The 18,534-nt window shown below is 41.0% G+C and overlaps 1 protein-coding gene across 2 annotated transcripts in view; it reads left to right on the plus strand.

Annotated features, from left to right (window-relative positions):
• clic5b (chloride intracellular channel 5b) overlaps positions 1–18,534 on the plus strand; it is a 23,702-nt gene that overhangs the window by 1,746 nt on the left and 3,422 nt on the right. The window contains exons 1-5 of one of the 2 annotated variants that reach the window (XM_037685750.1): positions 7,139–7,518; positions 12,868–12,977; positions 13,081–13,206; positions 14,463–14,569; positions 14,785–14,966. In XM_037685750.1, coding sequence (XP_037541678.1) covers positions 7,468–7,518; positions 12,868–12,977; positions 13,081–13,206; positions 14,463–14,569; positions 14,785–14,966 — 576 coding nt within the window. In that variant the 5' untranslated portion in view covers positions 7,139–7,467. Of the gene's footprint in view, positions 1–7,138; positions 7,519–12,867; positions 12,978–13,080; positions 13,207–14,462; positions 14,570–14,784; positions 14,967–18,534 lie in introns of those variants that run through there. The other variant, XM_037685749.1, reaches the window with a different exon arrangement.

Consider the following 18,534-nt stretch of genomic DNA (forward strand, 5'->3'; position numbering starts at 1 on the left):
ATACATACATATGTGTGTGTGTGTGTGTGTGTGTGATACCTTGTAAGAGCCATTTTCCCCAACACACATTACATTGTGAGGACCAACTGCTCCTTAAGGACCCAAAGCACAGCCAGGCCTCATAAGAAGTGCCGTTGATGGGTTAGAGGTTAGGTTTAGGACTAAGGTGTGAACTGAGGTTGGGTTAGGTATCATATTTTTCCGCCTATAAGTCGCGTTTTTTTTTGCACAATTTACATTTAATTTACGCACCTTTGCTGTAATTTCGAGCAAACAAATAATTGTTTTTAGGTGCTTTTCTTGTTAGATTTCGAAGAAACGAGCAGCTTTCCTCCTTTCTTCTTTTCCTCCCTCTGCGCGCTCCTGGAGCACCGAGGCAACAATGCTATTTTTGACATTCAGCTGATTTGACCATTAAAGTGCTTTTTGTAAGGAATAGTTCAACTGAGACGCACCTTATAATTTTGAGCAAACAAAAAATTGTTTTCAGGTGTCTATCTTGTTAAATTTAACAGTGACTCATCGCGTGCATGTGTTTACTTCCGTGTATTGGCTTTTGAAATGCGGCTGAATTGACCATAAAAGTGCATTTATTAAGCAAAAGTTAGACTGAGACACACCTTTACTATAATTTTGAGCAAACAAATAATTGTTTTTAAGTGTTAATCTTGTTAAATTCTTGTTAAAGTCCTCCTGTGCACGCTCCTGCGGCCGACATTTGGCAACCCACTGATTTTTGGCACAACACCGGCCCACATTTCCGGGTTGTCAGCAGTGATGATTAAACAAACGCAACGCGTCAACGGCGATGCATGATAGATGCGATGTATACGGTGAAGCGACATATTTATGGATTTTTCCACGTTTTTAGACACATTTGAACTGATGCGACTTATAGGGTGGAGCGACGGCTACGGTGGAAAATGCGGTATATAATGGTAATGGTTGAGGTTAGGGTTAGGCTATAGAAATAAATGAAAAATGAATGGAAGTCAACACAAAAAGACAAACCTGTGTGTGTGTGCGTGGGGTGTGTGTGTGTGCAGGGTTTCCAGTATAATGTTACATTGTGGGGACCAGCTTTCCAAAACATCCTACATTGTGAGGACCAACTGCTCCTTGTGGGGACCAAAGCTCAGTCCACATAAGGTTCAAGTCTCGTTGATGGATTAGGGGTTAGGTTTAGGACTAAGGTGTGAATTGTGGATGGGTTAGGATTAGGTATTGGTTAGGTTTAGGGTAAGGGTCAGGGTTAGGCTATAGAAATGAATGGAAGTCAATGCAAAGTCCCCACAAAGATAGCAAGACAGATATGTGTGTGCTGAATATCGTGTGAATCTCTGGACAAGTTTAAATGTGATGTATTCAATGTAAACAATCACTGAATGCTCATCTGCAGCTGATTAAATGTTGAAGTCAGCTCATGGCAAAATGTCTACCACAACTATTCAACCTTAAACACGAAAAGTAGCTTCAACTCTGACAGTTTTATAAATAATTAGCTAAAGTTTGGTAGAGTAGTAGCTGAGAGTCATCCTTTAACACACACTGTGAGAGCTTAACCACTTTATTGACACTTACAGAAAATAATCATTGTACTTCTACAACCAATTACCTTTTGGAGCCAGCGTGATTCAAGATGGCTGCCACATCTAGTCAACCTTTGCCAACACATAATTGTCTATAACTCAGTTGGTTTTACTGATATTGAGCTTATATTTGATGTGGTAGTAGCTGAGAGTAATCTCTAACACATTCTGAGGACTGACGGGTCACATAAAATCTTGCTACGTTGAGTATCATGTTATTTTCAAACGCCAAAACATAAAAATATATTAATTTAAAACTCCGGGCCAAAAGTGATCTGCATTCCTGTTTGTCTATTTAATGCACATAAAGTCAAAACAAATCACAGAAGTAGAAGAAACGCTCACCTTTTAATCATTAAAAAAAACCTATTCATTCATATACAGTGTTCATGCTTGTCACAGGTGACTTTATGGAATTGAACTGTTGGGACACTTCCCCTCTGTCATTTACAGCACCAACGTGATAAAAAAAAGCTCATCTTTTAATCATAAATACTTATCACGCAGTCATGATGGACATGGAGCATAGTTCACAATTTGTCGTCCCCGCTCCTCCCATCTGAGTAAATCAAAGCAGAACTCATTTACAGCAGAAAGAGATAAAAGCACGCATTTTCACCACCGTTGTATAACATCTCGGTGTTGTTTCAAAGTTACGATAGCTATGGATCGTAAATCTCTGTGGAGGTAACTGTGAATCACCCTCCCTCTTCGCTCTGGATCCTCTTGTCAGAGAAAATCCAAGACGTGGGTGGATTTTTCAGCAGTTTAATCTTCAACGACCGCCATAAATTAACCCAAGCTGTGCTATAAAAGTAGGAGAGTTGGGAGGTCATCGGTTTTTGCTGACAGCTGAGCAGGCTACCACTGAAAAGCTTTTTCACTGGAGTCTTTGTCGTCTTAGCTAATTACTGCAGACATCTTGGGTGTTTGGCTAATCAGACACTCATGTTCTCGGTGCCTCACAGAGAGCTTCTGCCACAGCCGTAAAAGAAGAGAGGACATTGTTTACAGGGGTGTTTGTCTTACACAGCAGGAAAGTTCAAACACACCCCTTCACCTTGGCTCAGGAAGGATGCGAACATCTGTTACTGTTTGATACAGAAAGTCAATGATTATCTAAAGAAGGCACTGATTTGAGCCTCATTTTGTCTTTAACAAAAATCAAATCAGATGGTTTCTCAGAGGGTCTTAAAGGGCTTGTTATGGTCAAAGTTGTAGAAAAATATCCATTTTCTTTACCTGCTGTTCGTTTCTTGTAGGGAGCTGGAGTCCATCTCCAGCAGTCACTGTGCCACGTCCCCTGTCCATCAAAGAGACACAGAGACAAATGAGACAACCATTCTCACTCACACCTAGGAACAACTTAGTCATCTAAATTAGCCTAACATACATGTTTTTGGTCTGTGGGAGGAAACCAGAGTATGTATGTACATACATATGTACTGTATGTACAGACTCTTTCCAAAAAATGTGAATATCATGGAAAAGTTGTTTAACTTCCATAACTACATTCAAAAAGTTAATCTTTAATAGATGATGGATTCAGGGCCCACGATTTAAAATGATTTCAAGTATTTATTTGTTTATTTTTACATAATTTGGGCTTCCAGCTCATGAAACCCACAAAAACAGGATTTCAAAAGATTAGAACCCTGTGAAGACATCAGGCCACACTTCTCAGTTTTTGTAGAAAAAAAGAAAGAAATGAGGATCACAACATATCAATCAAAATATGGTACTTTCAAAACGATGTCAGTCTTCAATACTTGGTTGAGAACACCTTTGCCTTAAATCACTGCCTCGATGTGACGTGGCATTGAGGCAATCAGTCTGTGACATTGACTGGGAGTTCTGGAAGCCCAGATTTCCTTGATGCCGTCAGCTGCTCTTTGTTGTTGGGTCTGGTGCCCCTTATTTTCCTCTTGAGAATACCTCTTAGATTCTCAATGAGGTTTAGGTCCAGTGAACTGGCTGGCCAGTCAAGCACTGTGGCATGGACATCAAACCATTATCAGGTCTCTCTTGTAAATGAGTCCTTGAGACTCAATGGGATTTACCTGTCTAAATACAGGTTGAATAAAAAAAACAACAACCAGGTTTTGGTGCTTCTGGCGGCATGGACAGGGGCCAGGTCCTGCTGGAAAATGAAATCTGCATCTCCATACAGATCCTCAGCAGACGGAATCATGAAGTCCTCTAAAACATTCTGGTAGACTGTTGTGGTGACCTTGGATTGAAGAAAGCAGAGTTTACCAACACCTGCACCGGACATTGCACCTCAAATCATGACTGACTGTGGATATTTCACACTGGACCTCAAGCAGTATGGGTTCTGTTCCTCATTCTTCTTCTTCCAAATCCTTGGACCTTGATTTCCAAATTAAAGGCACACTTTACTTTCATCGTAAAAGAGGACCGAGGAACCCGACAGTTGCAGCCCATCTCCTGGATTATTCTGAATGTGGTGGTTTTTGAAGCTGTGACTCCCGCTTCATTCCACTCTTTCTGGATCTCTGACAGATTCTGGAATCTTCTCTGTTTGATAATCTGCTGAAGCCCATGGTCATCTCTTTTGCTGGTGCATCTTCTCCTGCCACATGTTGCCCTTCCACTAGACTTTCCATTGATGTGCTTGGACACAGCACTCTGTGAACAGCCAGCCTCCTTGGCTATGAACTTTTGTGGCTTACCCATCCTATGGAGCGTATCAATGATGGTCTTCTGGCCAGTTGTTATGTCAGCAGTCTTCTCCATATTGAACCGAACTGAGACAATTTAATGACACCTGGGGAAACCTGTGCAGGTACATTGAGTTTAGTAGATGATTAGTGTCACACTCAGTTTAAAACATTCATGTCCTGCAACATTTGGGCTGATTTCTTCACAGTATTCTATTTTTTTGAAATCTTGTTTTTGTGGGTTTCATGAGCTGGAAGCCCAAATTATGTAAAAATAAATAAATAAATACTTGAAACTGTTTAAATTGTGAGCCCGGAAGATTAACTTTTTGAATGTAGTTATGGAAGTTAAACAACTTTTCCATGATATTCTAATTTTTGGGAAAGGGTCTGTATGTGTGTGTGTATATGTATATACATCCATCCATCATCTTTTACCTGCTTCTTCCTTTTTGGGTCGTGGGGTTCACTGGTGCCCATGTCCAGCCATCAATGTGCAAGGGGCAGGGTACACCCTGGACAGGTCTCCAGTCCATCACAGGGACACAGAGAAACAAACGAGACAAACAACCATTCACTCTCTCACTCACACCTAGGGACAATTAAAGTTACCAATCAGTGTAGCATGCATGTTTCTGGTCTGTGGGAGGAAACCGGAGTACCCGGAGAAAACCCACGCATGCACAGAGAGAACATGCAAACTCCACCCAGAAAGGCCCCCAGACCGGGATTTGAACCGGGGTCCTGCTCGCTGAGAGATAGCAGCTCTACCACTGTGGCTTTGGTGGTCAAGGCCACCATTGATCACCCCCTGGCTCCTTCATTGCACTTGGTCGTGAATAAAATTGCTCCCTCCACTCATCAGGAGCCATCACTCAGCACTGCCTCAGACAAAAAGAAAAAGACCTACATCAGTTCTTCTGCACAGTGTAACTTTTACCTACTTGAATATTTTGTAGCAAAAACGTTAAGGTTTACCTGCATTCTTTGTTCAATTCCAGTCCAGAAAAACACCAATTTCAAAAACTACATTCACTATTTAAATCCGTCAGCAACGGGGACATTGGCGTATGGCTTGTTAAAAATCATATGTTCATTGGGCAGACAAGGCTGATAAACAATAACATTGCCTTAGACTTCCATAATTTTTTTAAATTATAACAAATATTATAAAGCCAAAAATGTATTTATTGCTTTATTTAACTTTCAACAATGCAACAAAACAAACACTGCATAAAATAAAAGTATAAAATATAGCGTTAAGTGGGAATACCGACACATCAAATTTAGCCTGATATGTGTTGAACATTGTGAGGAATACCCTGAACGTTTGCCGTCTTATTTATTTATTTTGTGGAGTTCCACTTCATTGTCAGTCAATAAAAATACTTCAGTTCTCACATATTGCAGTTTGTGGTTTGTGTCTGTACAGTCTGCAGCTCCTACCCAACATGTTAGCGTAACGCTCTCCCTCCACGCCTTGTTTCCTGTTTCTGGTGTTTTATTGTGGCAGTGTCACAGCACCACCTACTGGCCAGGCTTAGTTATTGCAACATTTTAGGTCACTTCCTGCGTTTCCCATTGGATGAAAACAGTTCTAAACAACAATGCTGTGTTTGCAACATTTTTAGAAAGGACAAATAAAAAGATTGGTTTCGTAAATAAATATTCCTGTGTGACAGAATTTCTACTGGTTCTTTACCAGCTCAAACCAACTGATCAACATAACAACCCATTTGTAATCGATCTAATAAGACATCTTTTTCATTCCTTATTAGTTTGGATCATTTTTGATCAGATATGTTTAGAGATTAAAGATGAATTGATAACGCTGGACTGATCAACACGGCTGGAACTTGTTTACCTTTTAGATGGAGATAAAACAGCAGGTTGCGATCTTCATTGTCACGTATGTCGATTATAGGTTGTTTACCATTAAACTGATTTACATTGAATATATACATATATTTTTCTCAGAATAATTTACCGTACTCAACTGTTTATAAAAAAACTGTACTTTCATACATAGCCGTGTTATACCGTAGTTTCAACATTTCTCAAATCACAGTAGATTTATGATTTTCTCATTTAAGTGAACAAACTTCTATTAGATAATGCGTATCAGTGTTCGTGGTGAGAACAAAAAGTAAGCATGTTTTATTTTCTCAAACTTTCCTGCAGAAAACATTTTGCCTGCCTGTATTTATCAGTGCTGCATGCTAATCAGCCAGAAGAGGGCGCTGCACTATAAATAGAAACATCTCCCCCATCACATCTGTCTTTCCTTTCATGTTTTCTTTTTTCCCACTTTCAGGTGATGAGATAATTTTTTTCTTATCTGTCAGGCCTCAGCCAGACGCACTGCAACCCAGTTTTCTTCCACCAAGTTTATTTTTGTTGCTCTACATAGAGGCTTTGTGTAAACGAACGCCACCGCCTGTCTAAATAAAACCAAAGCCAGGCATCAATAAGTCACAGGGGAATCATCTGGAAGTCTGGTGATCACATAAAACCTGCCGGAGCAGACGCATGTGAGCCATGAATAAAATATGAACTCTGCTGCTCTAAAACTGAGTGACAGCCGGAGAAACCAAAAGTGGCACAAAAATCCTCCTTTTTTTTTTTTGCAACTGTTGTGGTATTTATATAATTATAACAGACTGTGAGCTCTCAATCAAACCAATTAAAATTTTTAATTGGACAATAAACCCAATCTGGTGAATAAACTGATGGATCGTAATGAACACTTCACTTGTGATGTTTGAAAGAGACGGTTCTGATAAGATGTAACTGGTTTTATTCCTGTGGGTTTGGTTGGAGTGGAGAGAAGGGAGGGATGGGGCTCCACCCCCGCCCCGGTTCAGAATGACACCTGTCGTGCACTTTGTGCCGGTGAGATCTCTGTGCTCCCCATCTGTGTCCAAATCAGAGCTTAAACCTGGACCTCGACTGACTCAGCCTCACCTGAAGACTCGAGCAGGAGCTGCTTTTCTCAGACCAAACGGGGATTATCAATCCGGGGGGGCTAAAACTGAAAGGGGAGCAGGATTTCACAGGGTGTGAGGATCAATCCTGGAGGGAAAGGATCATTTCAGAGAGGACCACAGTTTCATTTTTCATGGAGGATGTAGATGTCAGAGGATCAGAACAGTTTGACAGGACATAAAGCAGGAGCTGGAAGTTAAAGCCCAAACATCATGTCCACAAACAGCCAAGACAAAGATCCTGAAATTGAGCTTTTTGTGAAGGTAAGACCACGGCTGCAGTGTTTTATCAGCTTTTATCAGCTTTCAGGGTGAATAGCAGCTAAACTTTTAGGTGGCCGTCCCCGTGTGATACGGAAAGCTCACGTAACCCAAGAGCGGAGGTAGAGTTTCAGCTGGAAGGGCTCACTGTGCCCCCTGTGATCACCCAGGATTGTTGTAACAGGAAGCTGCAGCACAACTGTAGCAGCACATTGAAACAAGCTCGCATGAAGGAATCACTATCATTAAAATGTTTTTTTCTTGTGGTCATTCTTTTCATATGCATTCTACTCTTGTTTATGCAAAATATATATAAAAATGAACTAGACAAATCCTGATGAAATGAAAGGTGCAGTTCAGCAGCTGCCAACAAATCCAACATCCGTCAACTTTCTTCTCTAAAGCCTGGTTTGAGACATGAAAGATATGTCATCGCTCCTGGTAACGTCTCATTAGGGTCGTCATGGTGACCTGTTTCTTTCACTTCCTGACAGCGCTCCTAATGAAACAGGCAGACAGGAATGCAGAGTAGAGAGCTGCAAGTGTCAGAAGCAGCTGTGGGTCACATGTCAGTTTTTATGTCGACAGTGTTTTACTAAAGTGATAAATGGGCGATGGGCGGCTGTGACTGAGTGGTTAGAGCAGTCATCCTACAGTGCAAGAGTTGGGGGTTCAATTCCACCAGCAGTCACATGCTGAAGTGTCCCTGGGCACTGAACCCCTCATTGCCTCCAATGTGTGTCTCATCGGTGTATGAATGTGATTATTCTTTGCAGAGATTTAGTAGAGTGCTGTATGAATGGGTTAATGAGGGCACAGATTGTGTTGTAAAGAGCTTTGATCTTGATCAGATCGAAAGGTGCTACAGTATATAAGTACAGTCCATTCACCATTTATAAAAGACCTTTCATATCCTGTTTTAAATATAAATTCTGAGCTCAGATACAGTGGAAGTCAACAGGATGTGTCTGGAGATTAGAGAGGAAATTTTTTTTCATTCAACCTTTATTTAGACAGGTTAATCCCATTGAGCCTCCAAGACTCATTTACAAGAGAGACCTGATTTTAACAAAGAATGATGCCAACAGTGAATAACAACGACAACAATAGACAATAATAAAAGAGGCATGCAGATCCCCCCCCCCCCAAAATTAAAATAAGATGGCAAAAAAAAAAGGAGCAAAAACAGCTAGATTATAAAGCGATGTAGAAAACTAAAAACAGGAACATGTCTGCATTGGTTCTTGCCAGGAACTTCACATGTTTAAAGCCACTTAGAGAGGTCAAGGTCGAGAGCTTCAGATGTTTTTTTGTAAGATATTCCAGGAAACAGGAGCGGAGTAGGAGAAGGCCCTGTTGCCAAGTTCAGTCCTCACTGAGGGAACACTGCAGGTAATAATGTCCTGAGAGTGCACGCTGTAGCTGCACTCACGCAGAGACATGTAGGAGGAGATGTATGAAGGCAGCAGACTAAGAAGTGATTTAAAGATGAAAATGTACCAGTGGGAGAGTCTGTGTGAAGTTAATGATGACCAGTTAACCAGTGAATATGGGGTGCAGTGATGGGTACAATAATCACAGCCAGTTATGAATCTTAGTGCACCATGATAGACAGCATCCAACATCTGCAGGGTGCTTGTAGGAGCGTTCATGTAAATAATGTCACTGTAACCAATGGAAGGAAAGTCACAGTTACAAGGTGTTTCCTAGCATTCAGAGTTAGACAAGATCTGTTTCTGAAAAAGAAACCCAGTTTAACTTTCAGTTTCCTTACCAAGTTTTCCACGTGGAGCTTTAAAGAGAGATGCGAGTCGACCAAGATACCCAAATATTTATAGGAATCAACAAACTCAATAGGGACACCATTCGAGGATAAAATCAGAGGAAGAACTGCTGGGACCGACTTCCTGTTTGAAAAAGGCATCCCTTTGGTTTTTTCGGCATTTACTACAAGTTTGAGGCGAAACAAATCAGACTGGATGACGTTAAAGGCAGATTGCAAAAGCTGGAAAGCCTTATCAACTGTTTTAGCTCGACAGTAAACAACTGTGTCATCAGCATAGAAATGTAAGGATGCATCAGGGATGCTCTGATCTACATGACCTATGTAGATTGTAAAGCGGGTGGGTCCTAAGACTGAGCCTTGTGGTACACCATTTAAAATAGAGAGGTCAGAAATAACCACTTTTTGGTGTAAAGTTTGTCAGCGTAAAAACAGTTTGCAAAGATTTTGGAAAGTCAAGTCCATTCAGGTAAAATCTGTTTTCATAAAACCTATGTGATGGTGTAAAATCCGTAAGTGACATCAAAATAACAGTTCAGTCATCCGACCCGTTTAAACTTTGAACCATGTTTCTTCTGACATCTGTCTGTGCTACAGAGCTCTAAAGAGGTCAAGTTTTCTTGTTTCGTTATACTCCAATTGTATGAAGTATGGCTACCAAATCATAATAAGCTGTTCTTGATGGAGCTGCTTGGATGTTCACTTTAAAAGAGTTTTTTCCAAAGCTGCCATTACAGCAGCAAATCAACACCCAACAGGACGAGAGGATGAACGGCTGAATATCAGCACGCGCACTTTAGTGGTTATGCATCGGCATCTTTAATAATCACTATGCTGTAAATTTTGAGCTTGTGTCTTTTTAAAATGAGACCCTCTGAAAGTATTGCTTTATGTGGGTGAAGCAGCAGCGTTTTGCTCTGATTAAAGTCCTCCTGTCCTCAGAAGACTGCTGGAAAGACCCCTGTGAGGTGGGAGCTGAGCTGCAAACCTGACGTGTTTATGCACTTAGCTGGAGGGAAGCGTGGCCTCGGGAAACCAGACTATTGCAGGTCCACTGAGATCATTTAGTACTTTCATATGGACTTACCATATTGGATTGGTAAATAAAGTTATTATTGTAGAGAGCATTAACCCTCCTGATGTCCTTTAGTCAAAATGACCCATAAAGCTGAAGTGAAAGTAGCTGCAGTTCTATTATTAGCCTTTTCCTCCAGCTGCCAGCTGTGACCTGAGACGTGTCCTGCGATGCTGGACGGCAGCTGCTCATCGAGCGGGAATCATCGTGTATTTTTAGACTTGACGCGTGAATCTAAATAGTTTGAATCAAGAACCCTGTGTGTAGGCTGACTGTGGCGCTTCGATGTTAATTCTTCATTGGGTGAAACATCTCTACAAGGTCTAGTGATCAGTAAAGTTAAAGAACTGTGGGTTGTAAAGGTCGGAGTGCTGCTGTGTTCACTCCCCTCTCTAACTGTGGAAAATCAAAACTAATCTTCTGTTTTAGGATAAAAAACAGAAGATTTGCAAACTGAAAATGAGCTCTCTCTCCAGCTCCATCCACTCGTGTTCAGGTCTGGTGCTCCATGACAGACTTTGTCCTCCATGTTCCAGATGATGATTGGCTATTATTATCTGCAGCCCGTGTATTGTGTTACCTCCATGCAAGTGAGCCCAGTCGCAACAATGCACAGAAGCATCGGGCACCACAGCGAACTGAGCGCATCAATGGCAGGTCTGCGTTCACTTGGCTCAGGTGCTTTTCTGGCAGCTCAGTCTTTGCTCGAGCTGACGGACACACGCAGTTGTGGACAGTTCTACCATGTAGATGCTTCCCTTTAAACCAGGGGTCAGTAGACTTTAATGGACACGTCATCAGTGTGCTGAACTCTAACTGTGAGGTCAGTGCTCTCATTCTGCTGCGTGTTGTGGACCTCTGCAGGACTGCAGGCCCCTCGTTGCCCCAGGGGCCACTGAACCAGGGGTTGGGTTCAGCATGTATAATTCAGCAGGGCCGGAGGATCCAGTGTCGGTGCTGGAGCTCTGCGTGTCGACACACGATACCTCAGCTGGTACACAAATGCTGGATGAAGAGGAAGCGCCTCGATGCTTCACCCAGAAAGTCAACATGCGACGTGTTCTATCCTTAAGTGACCAGTTTAAAAAAATTAAAGGTCCAATAGGAGTTTATAAACTTTCACCATTTTTTTAATCTGATTTGTGTTGGCTCTTGATTTACAAATAATACCCAAAGTGCAGTGCTTAATAACAGATTATAAGCTTTTTACAATACACTTTACATACACTATATCTGTGGTCCCAACCCTGGTCCTTGAGGAACACCATCCTGCATGTTTTAATTGTTTCCCTGCTCCAACACGCATGATTCAGTGATTTAATTACTTCCTCATGTTGAGTCTGTTAATCACCCATTGATTAAAATCAGGTGTGTCAGAGCAAAAAAACAACTAAAACACGCAGGATGGTGTTCCTCAAGGGCCAGGGTTGGGAACCCTGCATTTTATCAACTCAGCTTTGAATGTACATTTATTAAAATTAGTGCATTGATTCACAAGATATTTTGCTAACACTACACACAGATGGTGAAACGGCCAAAATGAAAGTAAAATGTTGTCCACCTTCTGGAGGTGGACGACAAAAAGTGTTTATAAAACCAAAGTTTATATTTGTTGAACTTGTGTCATCAAAGTTCATGCTCAGTAATCCAAGTAAAAAAATCCAACAATGTTCAGTCAGGTCAACCTGGATTATTGAGCATGAACTTTGGCTGTGGCTGCCTCAGAGGAGTCAACAGGGGAGCGGGCGGGCCCCACAAACCATCTTATCACCAGCAAACTGGTTGGCCCACTATTTGAGGGTGCTGCTCGTGGGACTGAGTTTGTTGTGGCTCCTCAGACTGATGGATTCCTTTGGATGAAGTCCAAAACGTCTCAAAGCAAACAAAGAAACCGACCTGATTGAAACTGTGTCGTTAAGAGTCTTTTAACAATTTTTTTTATTATTATTATTCCAGGATCTTTCTTTTCATTAAGTTATTAGCTACTGTTGTGATAAAGGTTTGTAAGCTCAATCGTCCAGATAGATAACAACAAAAAAAGGTTAAATCGTGTCATCTAGAACAGTTTCTTTAAGTGAAAAACTTTTTGTCCTCCATCCAGAGGACTTCCTCAGTCTACGGCCTACCAACCAGATTTAGCCTTCACTGTTGTGTTTCAAGCCAAACTCCTGTTGGAATCTCAAAAGTAGACTTTTAACATGGCTACCTATGGGACAGATCTGGTTGGCAGGCCGTAGACTGAGGAAGTCCTCTGGATGGGGGATGAAACGTTTCTCACTTAAAGAAACTAGTCCAGATGACACGATTTAACCTTTTTTGTTGCTACTGTTGTGATCTTTTCAGTTTTATTCTGCTCCAGCTGCAACTCTGAAATGGACTAAATATATAACACAATAAGATGAACTGTTGAGCTGCATGCTTGATTTTAGAGGTTGTTTTAAAATAAAGTCAGAGTGCACCACAGCACTGACTGATGTGTTGCGTTCGAGTGCAGGCAGGCAGTGATGGAGAAAGCATCGGGAACTGCCCCTTCTCCCAGCGGCTCTTCATGATCCTCTGGCTCAAAGGAGTGGTGTTCAACGTCACCACTGTGGACCTGAAGAGGTGAGCGTCCAAGAGATGAGCACAAAATGCATTTCACACTGTTTTCATCCTTACAGCCTGTTTTATTTGTGTGTGTGTGTGTGTGTGTGTGTGTGCTCTGCAGAAAGCCGGTGGACCTGCAGAACTTGGCCCCGGGCACCCACCCCCCATTCCTCACCTTTAACGGAGAGGTCAGGACGGACATCAACAAGATCGAGGAGTTTCTGGAGGAAATGCTCGCCCCTCCAAAGTAACTCGACTTGAATGTTTCTCTCAGTGTGTTCTGTATCAGACACATGTACAGCTGCAGTTAGATTTAACTCACTTCAACGTTGCTGAAGAAACAAGAAACTTTTAAAATCAAGTAAAAGATTACAGTCTGTGATGAAAACCGACATTAGCACATGCACGTAAACTGATATGTGTGTGTGTCACATTTAAATCTGAGCTCTTTATGATTTATTATCACCCACAACTGAAAGGCGTGTCTGTGTATGTCTGTTAGCAAAATATTACGTGAACCACTGGAAAAAGTTTAATGAAACTCTCAGAAAGCAATCACTGGATACACATGTACAAATGTTTAACTTTATGAGTCAACTCAGTTCAAGATGGATGCTATAGCTAACAAATATTAGTCAACACAAAAGTGGTTATACTTCAGTCAGTTTTACTAATATTGATCTGAAATTTGGTGTGGTAGTAGCAGAGAGTGATCCTAAACGCATAATCTGAGCACGGAGAGATCGCAAAAGATCCTTATATACAATTTAGCCATTAACTGTTTAGAATGAGCCCTGTTTGTCTGTTAGCAAAATATCATATGAACCAGTGGACATACTTTGATGAAACTTCTAGGAAATAATCAATGGACTAACGTCTACAGCTGATTACCTTTACGATCGTATTCAGTGTAAGATGGCTACCACAGCCAGCTGATATTATGGCACACATAAATGGCTATACTTCAGTGAATTTTACAAATTAAGAGCTAAAATTTGTGAAGGCAGTAGCTGAAAGTCGTCCCCACCATCAACTCCGACTGGGACATCTGACCATGTTAACATGAGATGTTCATGACATAATTTATACGTTTAACCAAAACGGCTATAACACGCATTTTTCAACATAAAATAATCTTGGCTTAAAACACAGATATTAAAGCTGGGGGCTAATATACCAGCATAATTGTATGTATTTTTCTGTAATTTTATCTAACTTTATACAAGTTTCCTGTTCTGGTTTTTTTTGTTGCTGTTTTTTGAAAATGTCCTGAAAGTCAGTGTGTGAAAAAATGCTTAGAAACTACGAGACGACTTAAATCTGTTATTTTATTGCAGGTCACGTTTCTTACATTAAAAGCGGACCTTAGTGTGGGAACACCTGAAGGGGTGGGCTGTCGGTTGAGCCTCTGAGTCTGAGCCGAGCTCCTTCTGTCCAGGTGTTAATCTCATCCAGATGCTTCGTTCTGACTGTGTCTCTTGTCTCTGACCACCGCCTGCTCAGGTATCCCAAACTGGCTGCCAGGAACCGAGAGTCCAACACAGCTGGAAATGACATCTTTGCCAAGTTCTCTGCCTACATAAAGAGCACCAAATCTGAGGCCAACCAGGGTGAGCAGCTCCCTGACACTCACACATGTACATCCAGATCATAACATGGAAAGAAATCCTCGAGGTCATTCACATATTTTTCCACTAGGCGGCAGCAGAGTCCAGCCTGCAGGGTCTGGTCTCCTCAATGGACTCTGCTCTGCTGCCGTCTACTGGGATTGTTGTGACACTTGTATGATTTTCTGTGTGTTTCTGTTTGTGACTTGTGCATTTAGTTTTAGAAAAAGGTTTAACCAAGGCCCTGAAGAAGCTTGACGAGTATCTGAACAGCCCTCTGCCAGAAGAGATCGACGCACACAGTATGGAGGAGGAGAAGGGCTCCAAGCGAAGCTTCCTGGACGGGAACGAGCTCACTCTGGCAGACTGCAACCTGCTGCCCAAACTGCACATAGTCAAGGTAGGAAAGTTAGTTTTTGAAGTTTTTAGTGTTTTGTACGAGAGGCCCTTTAGGACATATTTGAGTCCTGCTTTCACATTTGGTATCAAAGTTTTCATCTGAAGTGTGCAGGAGCCACCTGGCTGAAGTTAGTTTCTGGCCTGCAGGAGGCCCACCATTAACTGAAGCAATGCGAAGAGGAATGAAATGTGTATAAAGGTGTTTAAGATATTTGGTATGGGTTTTCTATTTTAAAACAAATCCCAAACAAGTGTTATACTACAAATAAGCCTTTTTTTTTTTTGAGGGTTAATCATCACTATACATAAATGAGTCCTCCTGTCTAAATAAAGGTTGAATGAATGAATAATCAGCCTGGCAGCCTATTTATTATGAATTATGTCACTGTTTTGTTGTATTTTAGTGAAAAATGTTATTATAATTTTAACAACATGTTGCTCCTTGTGATACTCGATTTTGTGCATGCGTCATGTCAAACACATTCAAACCAATGCCAACAACTTTTTATGAGTTTGTGTAAAATTTTGTTTAGTATTTGTAGAACTTTTTAGCATTTTCTTTAGATGTTCTCAGGTTTATCCCCCTCATTTAACACTTCTGCACAGTGACCAATCAAAACTTGTAATTACATAATCGATTACACTGGCTTATTTCTATTATCAGAATTGTAAATGGTCAATGGTAAGTGGACTGTACTTGCACGTGACTGCTGGTGGATTCGAACCCCCAACTCTTTCATTGGAGGACGACTGCTCTAACCACTCAGTCACAGCCGCCGTACCTTGTTTGAGCTTGGCTTTAAAATAAGAAATGCATACAAAGTATGTTAAACATCATGGTTGTCATCATTTTCATGCTTTAGCAAACTGTGAGCTTCTTCCAGTCCAGAAGCTAACTTCAGCCAGGTGGCCTCATCACAGTTCAGGTGAAAACTTTGATGGTGAATGTGCAAGACTCAAATATGTCCTAGAGGCTCAACATTTTTATTTTCATTCACACTAAGTAAATTACTTTTCCACAACTTTGAGTTCAAATAGAAAAAAAACAATAAGAACAAACATTATTTAATATTACTGATTTTTTTTTAATTTACTCTATAACAACTAAACTTCACCAATTTGAAAGCTTGTTATTCAGTTTATTTACATTCCAGTATATTCGCTGATTTTTTTCCCCCCCAGTTTTGTAAAACACTTCTGTAGATCTTTCATGGTTAAATTATTTTCTCTTTTATACATAAATTCTAACTTAAGACAACGCCTATGAAATGTAGTTCATCAGCTGAAAGTTCTTTATTTGAATACTCTGTGATCCTGGAAGGATTATTTTAAAGTAACTGCAATGTTTTGGCTGTAATATTACCCTCAGTGTTCTTATTTCACTGGTAATTATTAGTAAGTATCAATAAGTAAACAAGTGTCGAAGCTCAAATTATCCGATACAGAAGCTCGGCATTAACCGCTGCTAAAAACCTGATCATTCTGCTCCACAGGTGGTAAAACAGGCACTGGTTTTAAACAATGTGCTCTGTACTGGGAAAACTTGTATTTAATAAATGATCACTCTTAAAATAAACAAGTAGCTCAATAAGTCAGACTATCAAAAAAATGACAAGTGGAGTCATTTTTTTTTAACTGAAATATGTTTAAAATTGTGCTACAGTAAAACTAAACTTTGCTCAAACTCCAAGTAATCGAGTTTTGTCTTGGAGGTTCATTGATGAAAGTTTCTTAACGCCCAGCTCTGATGCTAATTTATAGAAAACAGCAACTAATGACCGATTCCTGAAGATCCTTGTGTTTTCTTTGTAGACACAGGCCTCACAACATATGTGAAGGGGACGTGTCCCCCTCACATTTAAAAAATGTTTCATTTGGACCCCTCACACACACACACCAGTGTTGCCAGTGTACGATAATTATCGTATTTGTACGACAATTTTGCCCTCTGTACAATCAATAATCCCAAAAAAGGCCAAATATACAATAATTGGACCATTCCGTGAATGTGTGGTTGTAATAGATTGTCATGAGCCTCTCGCAACGGTTTGTTCGGGGTTTTTTGTGAACCCTGAAGGCATCTGTGTCCGCAAACAGATACACGATTGGCTGAAAATTCCAGCCAATCGTGCTTTTCTAAATGTTACCTACGAGTGACGTGTTTGCGGCCATGATTGGCTGAATAGTCCGCTGCGCCCGCCCCATGAGTGAGGAAAAGAAAAAAAGAAGAAGCAGAGTCGGTCTGGAAGCGGACCCATCACTACTATAGTGCATAAATAGATTTGTTATTTTGGTTATGACGGGTGTACGATAATTTCCCTCAAAATACGATAATTTTATGTCTCTAGTACGATAATCCTACATTTCTCACCTGGCAACACTGAACCACACACATTTACCATGAAATATTAGTTCACCCAGCGTTGTTTCTATTTCTTCATGAACGAATCCACTCAAATCACCAGAAGTCCACTCCAGGTTTTCCTGCTTACCCACAACTCACCTCATGCAGTGTTTCCACCGCTTGGCTTGGCAGGGCGCTCATCTCTTCGGGGAGGTTTGTCGATGGTGCGGGGGTAGGAGGGGGAGACACCTCTGTGCTGCGTGCTAGCTTAGTGCTACGCTAGTGCCGGCAGTTGTTGACCCGGGTGGGGGTGGGTGGAGGGATTAGGATGCATGAGAGAAGCGCAGCGCCACATCTGTAGCATCTTAGCTAGCGCATCTGTATTGTTCGCCACTAGCTTAGCGCTAAATTAGTGCAAGTTCTGGGACGCTGTGGCCTTGACTAACATTGATAATCACAACTCCTCAGCTTTATTTGCTATTTTCTGCCTTCTTAGTTTTTAATTCTTAAATATGATATTTTAAGATAAACATTTCAATGTATCCAAATTTGAGGAAAAAACTCAACAGGCCACTCGTGATGATGTCACTGAGGAAATGCTGTGGAGCAACATCACTTCCTTCACCTTGAGTGCTAGTTAGCATGTTATATAACAACAGCTCAGTTTGTTTAATGCCACTAACACGTCTATATTTGACAGTTTTTTATACAAAGTTGGTGACCAACAATCAGTGACATTAAATATGTACGGTATTGATCAACAAGCCATAGAATTTGGGCTTTTAAAAGCTTCAAAGCAATATTGTAGTTTTATTTTATGTTTTAACAGCAAATCTTTCAGGAGTTTCATTTACTGCCAGTCAAAGTTTAGGGGTCATTTCCTCCTAGAAGCAGGTGGAAACAATGCACAACGGGTAAATACATGTATGTTGCTCAACCTTTGATTTGGACACACAGACGGCAACGTGTGACTGATGAATGAAAGAAAAGCATAAAGTCGGTGTAATGGTCTGATCAGTTTATTTGAAAGGTGTGGTCTGTTAATAAAAGCTCTGAGGGTTCAGTGTAAAGTCACTGGGCTGTGGTCACTGGTTATTAATTAGTGAACGGTTGTGAGGGTCTCCAAAATGTTTCCTGTCATTTGAATTTTGAACGTATTCAGAACTTCCATCCATCCATCCATCCATCCATCCATCCATCCATCCATCCATCCATCCATCCATCC

This window comes from Nematolebias whitei, chromosome 12 (genome assembly GCF_014905685.2).
Source record: "Nematolebias whitei isolate Nwh7 chromosome 12, NemWhi1, whole genome shotgun sequence".
Taxonomy (NCBI): Eukaryota; Metazoa; Chordata; class Actinopteri; order Cyprinodontiformes; family Rivulidae; genus Nematolebias; species Nematolebias whitei.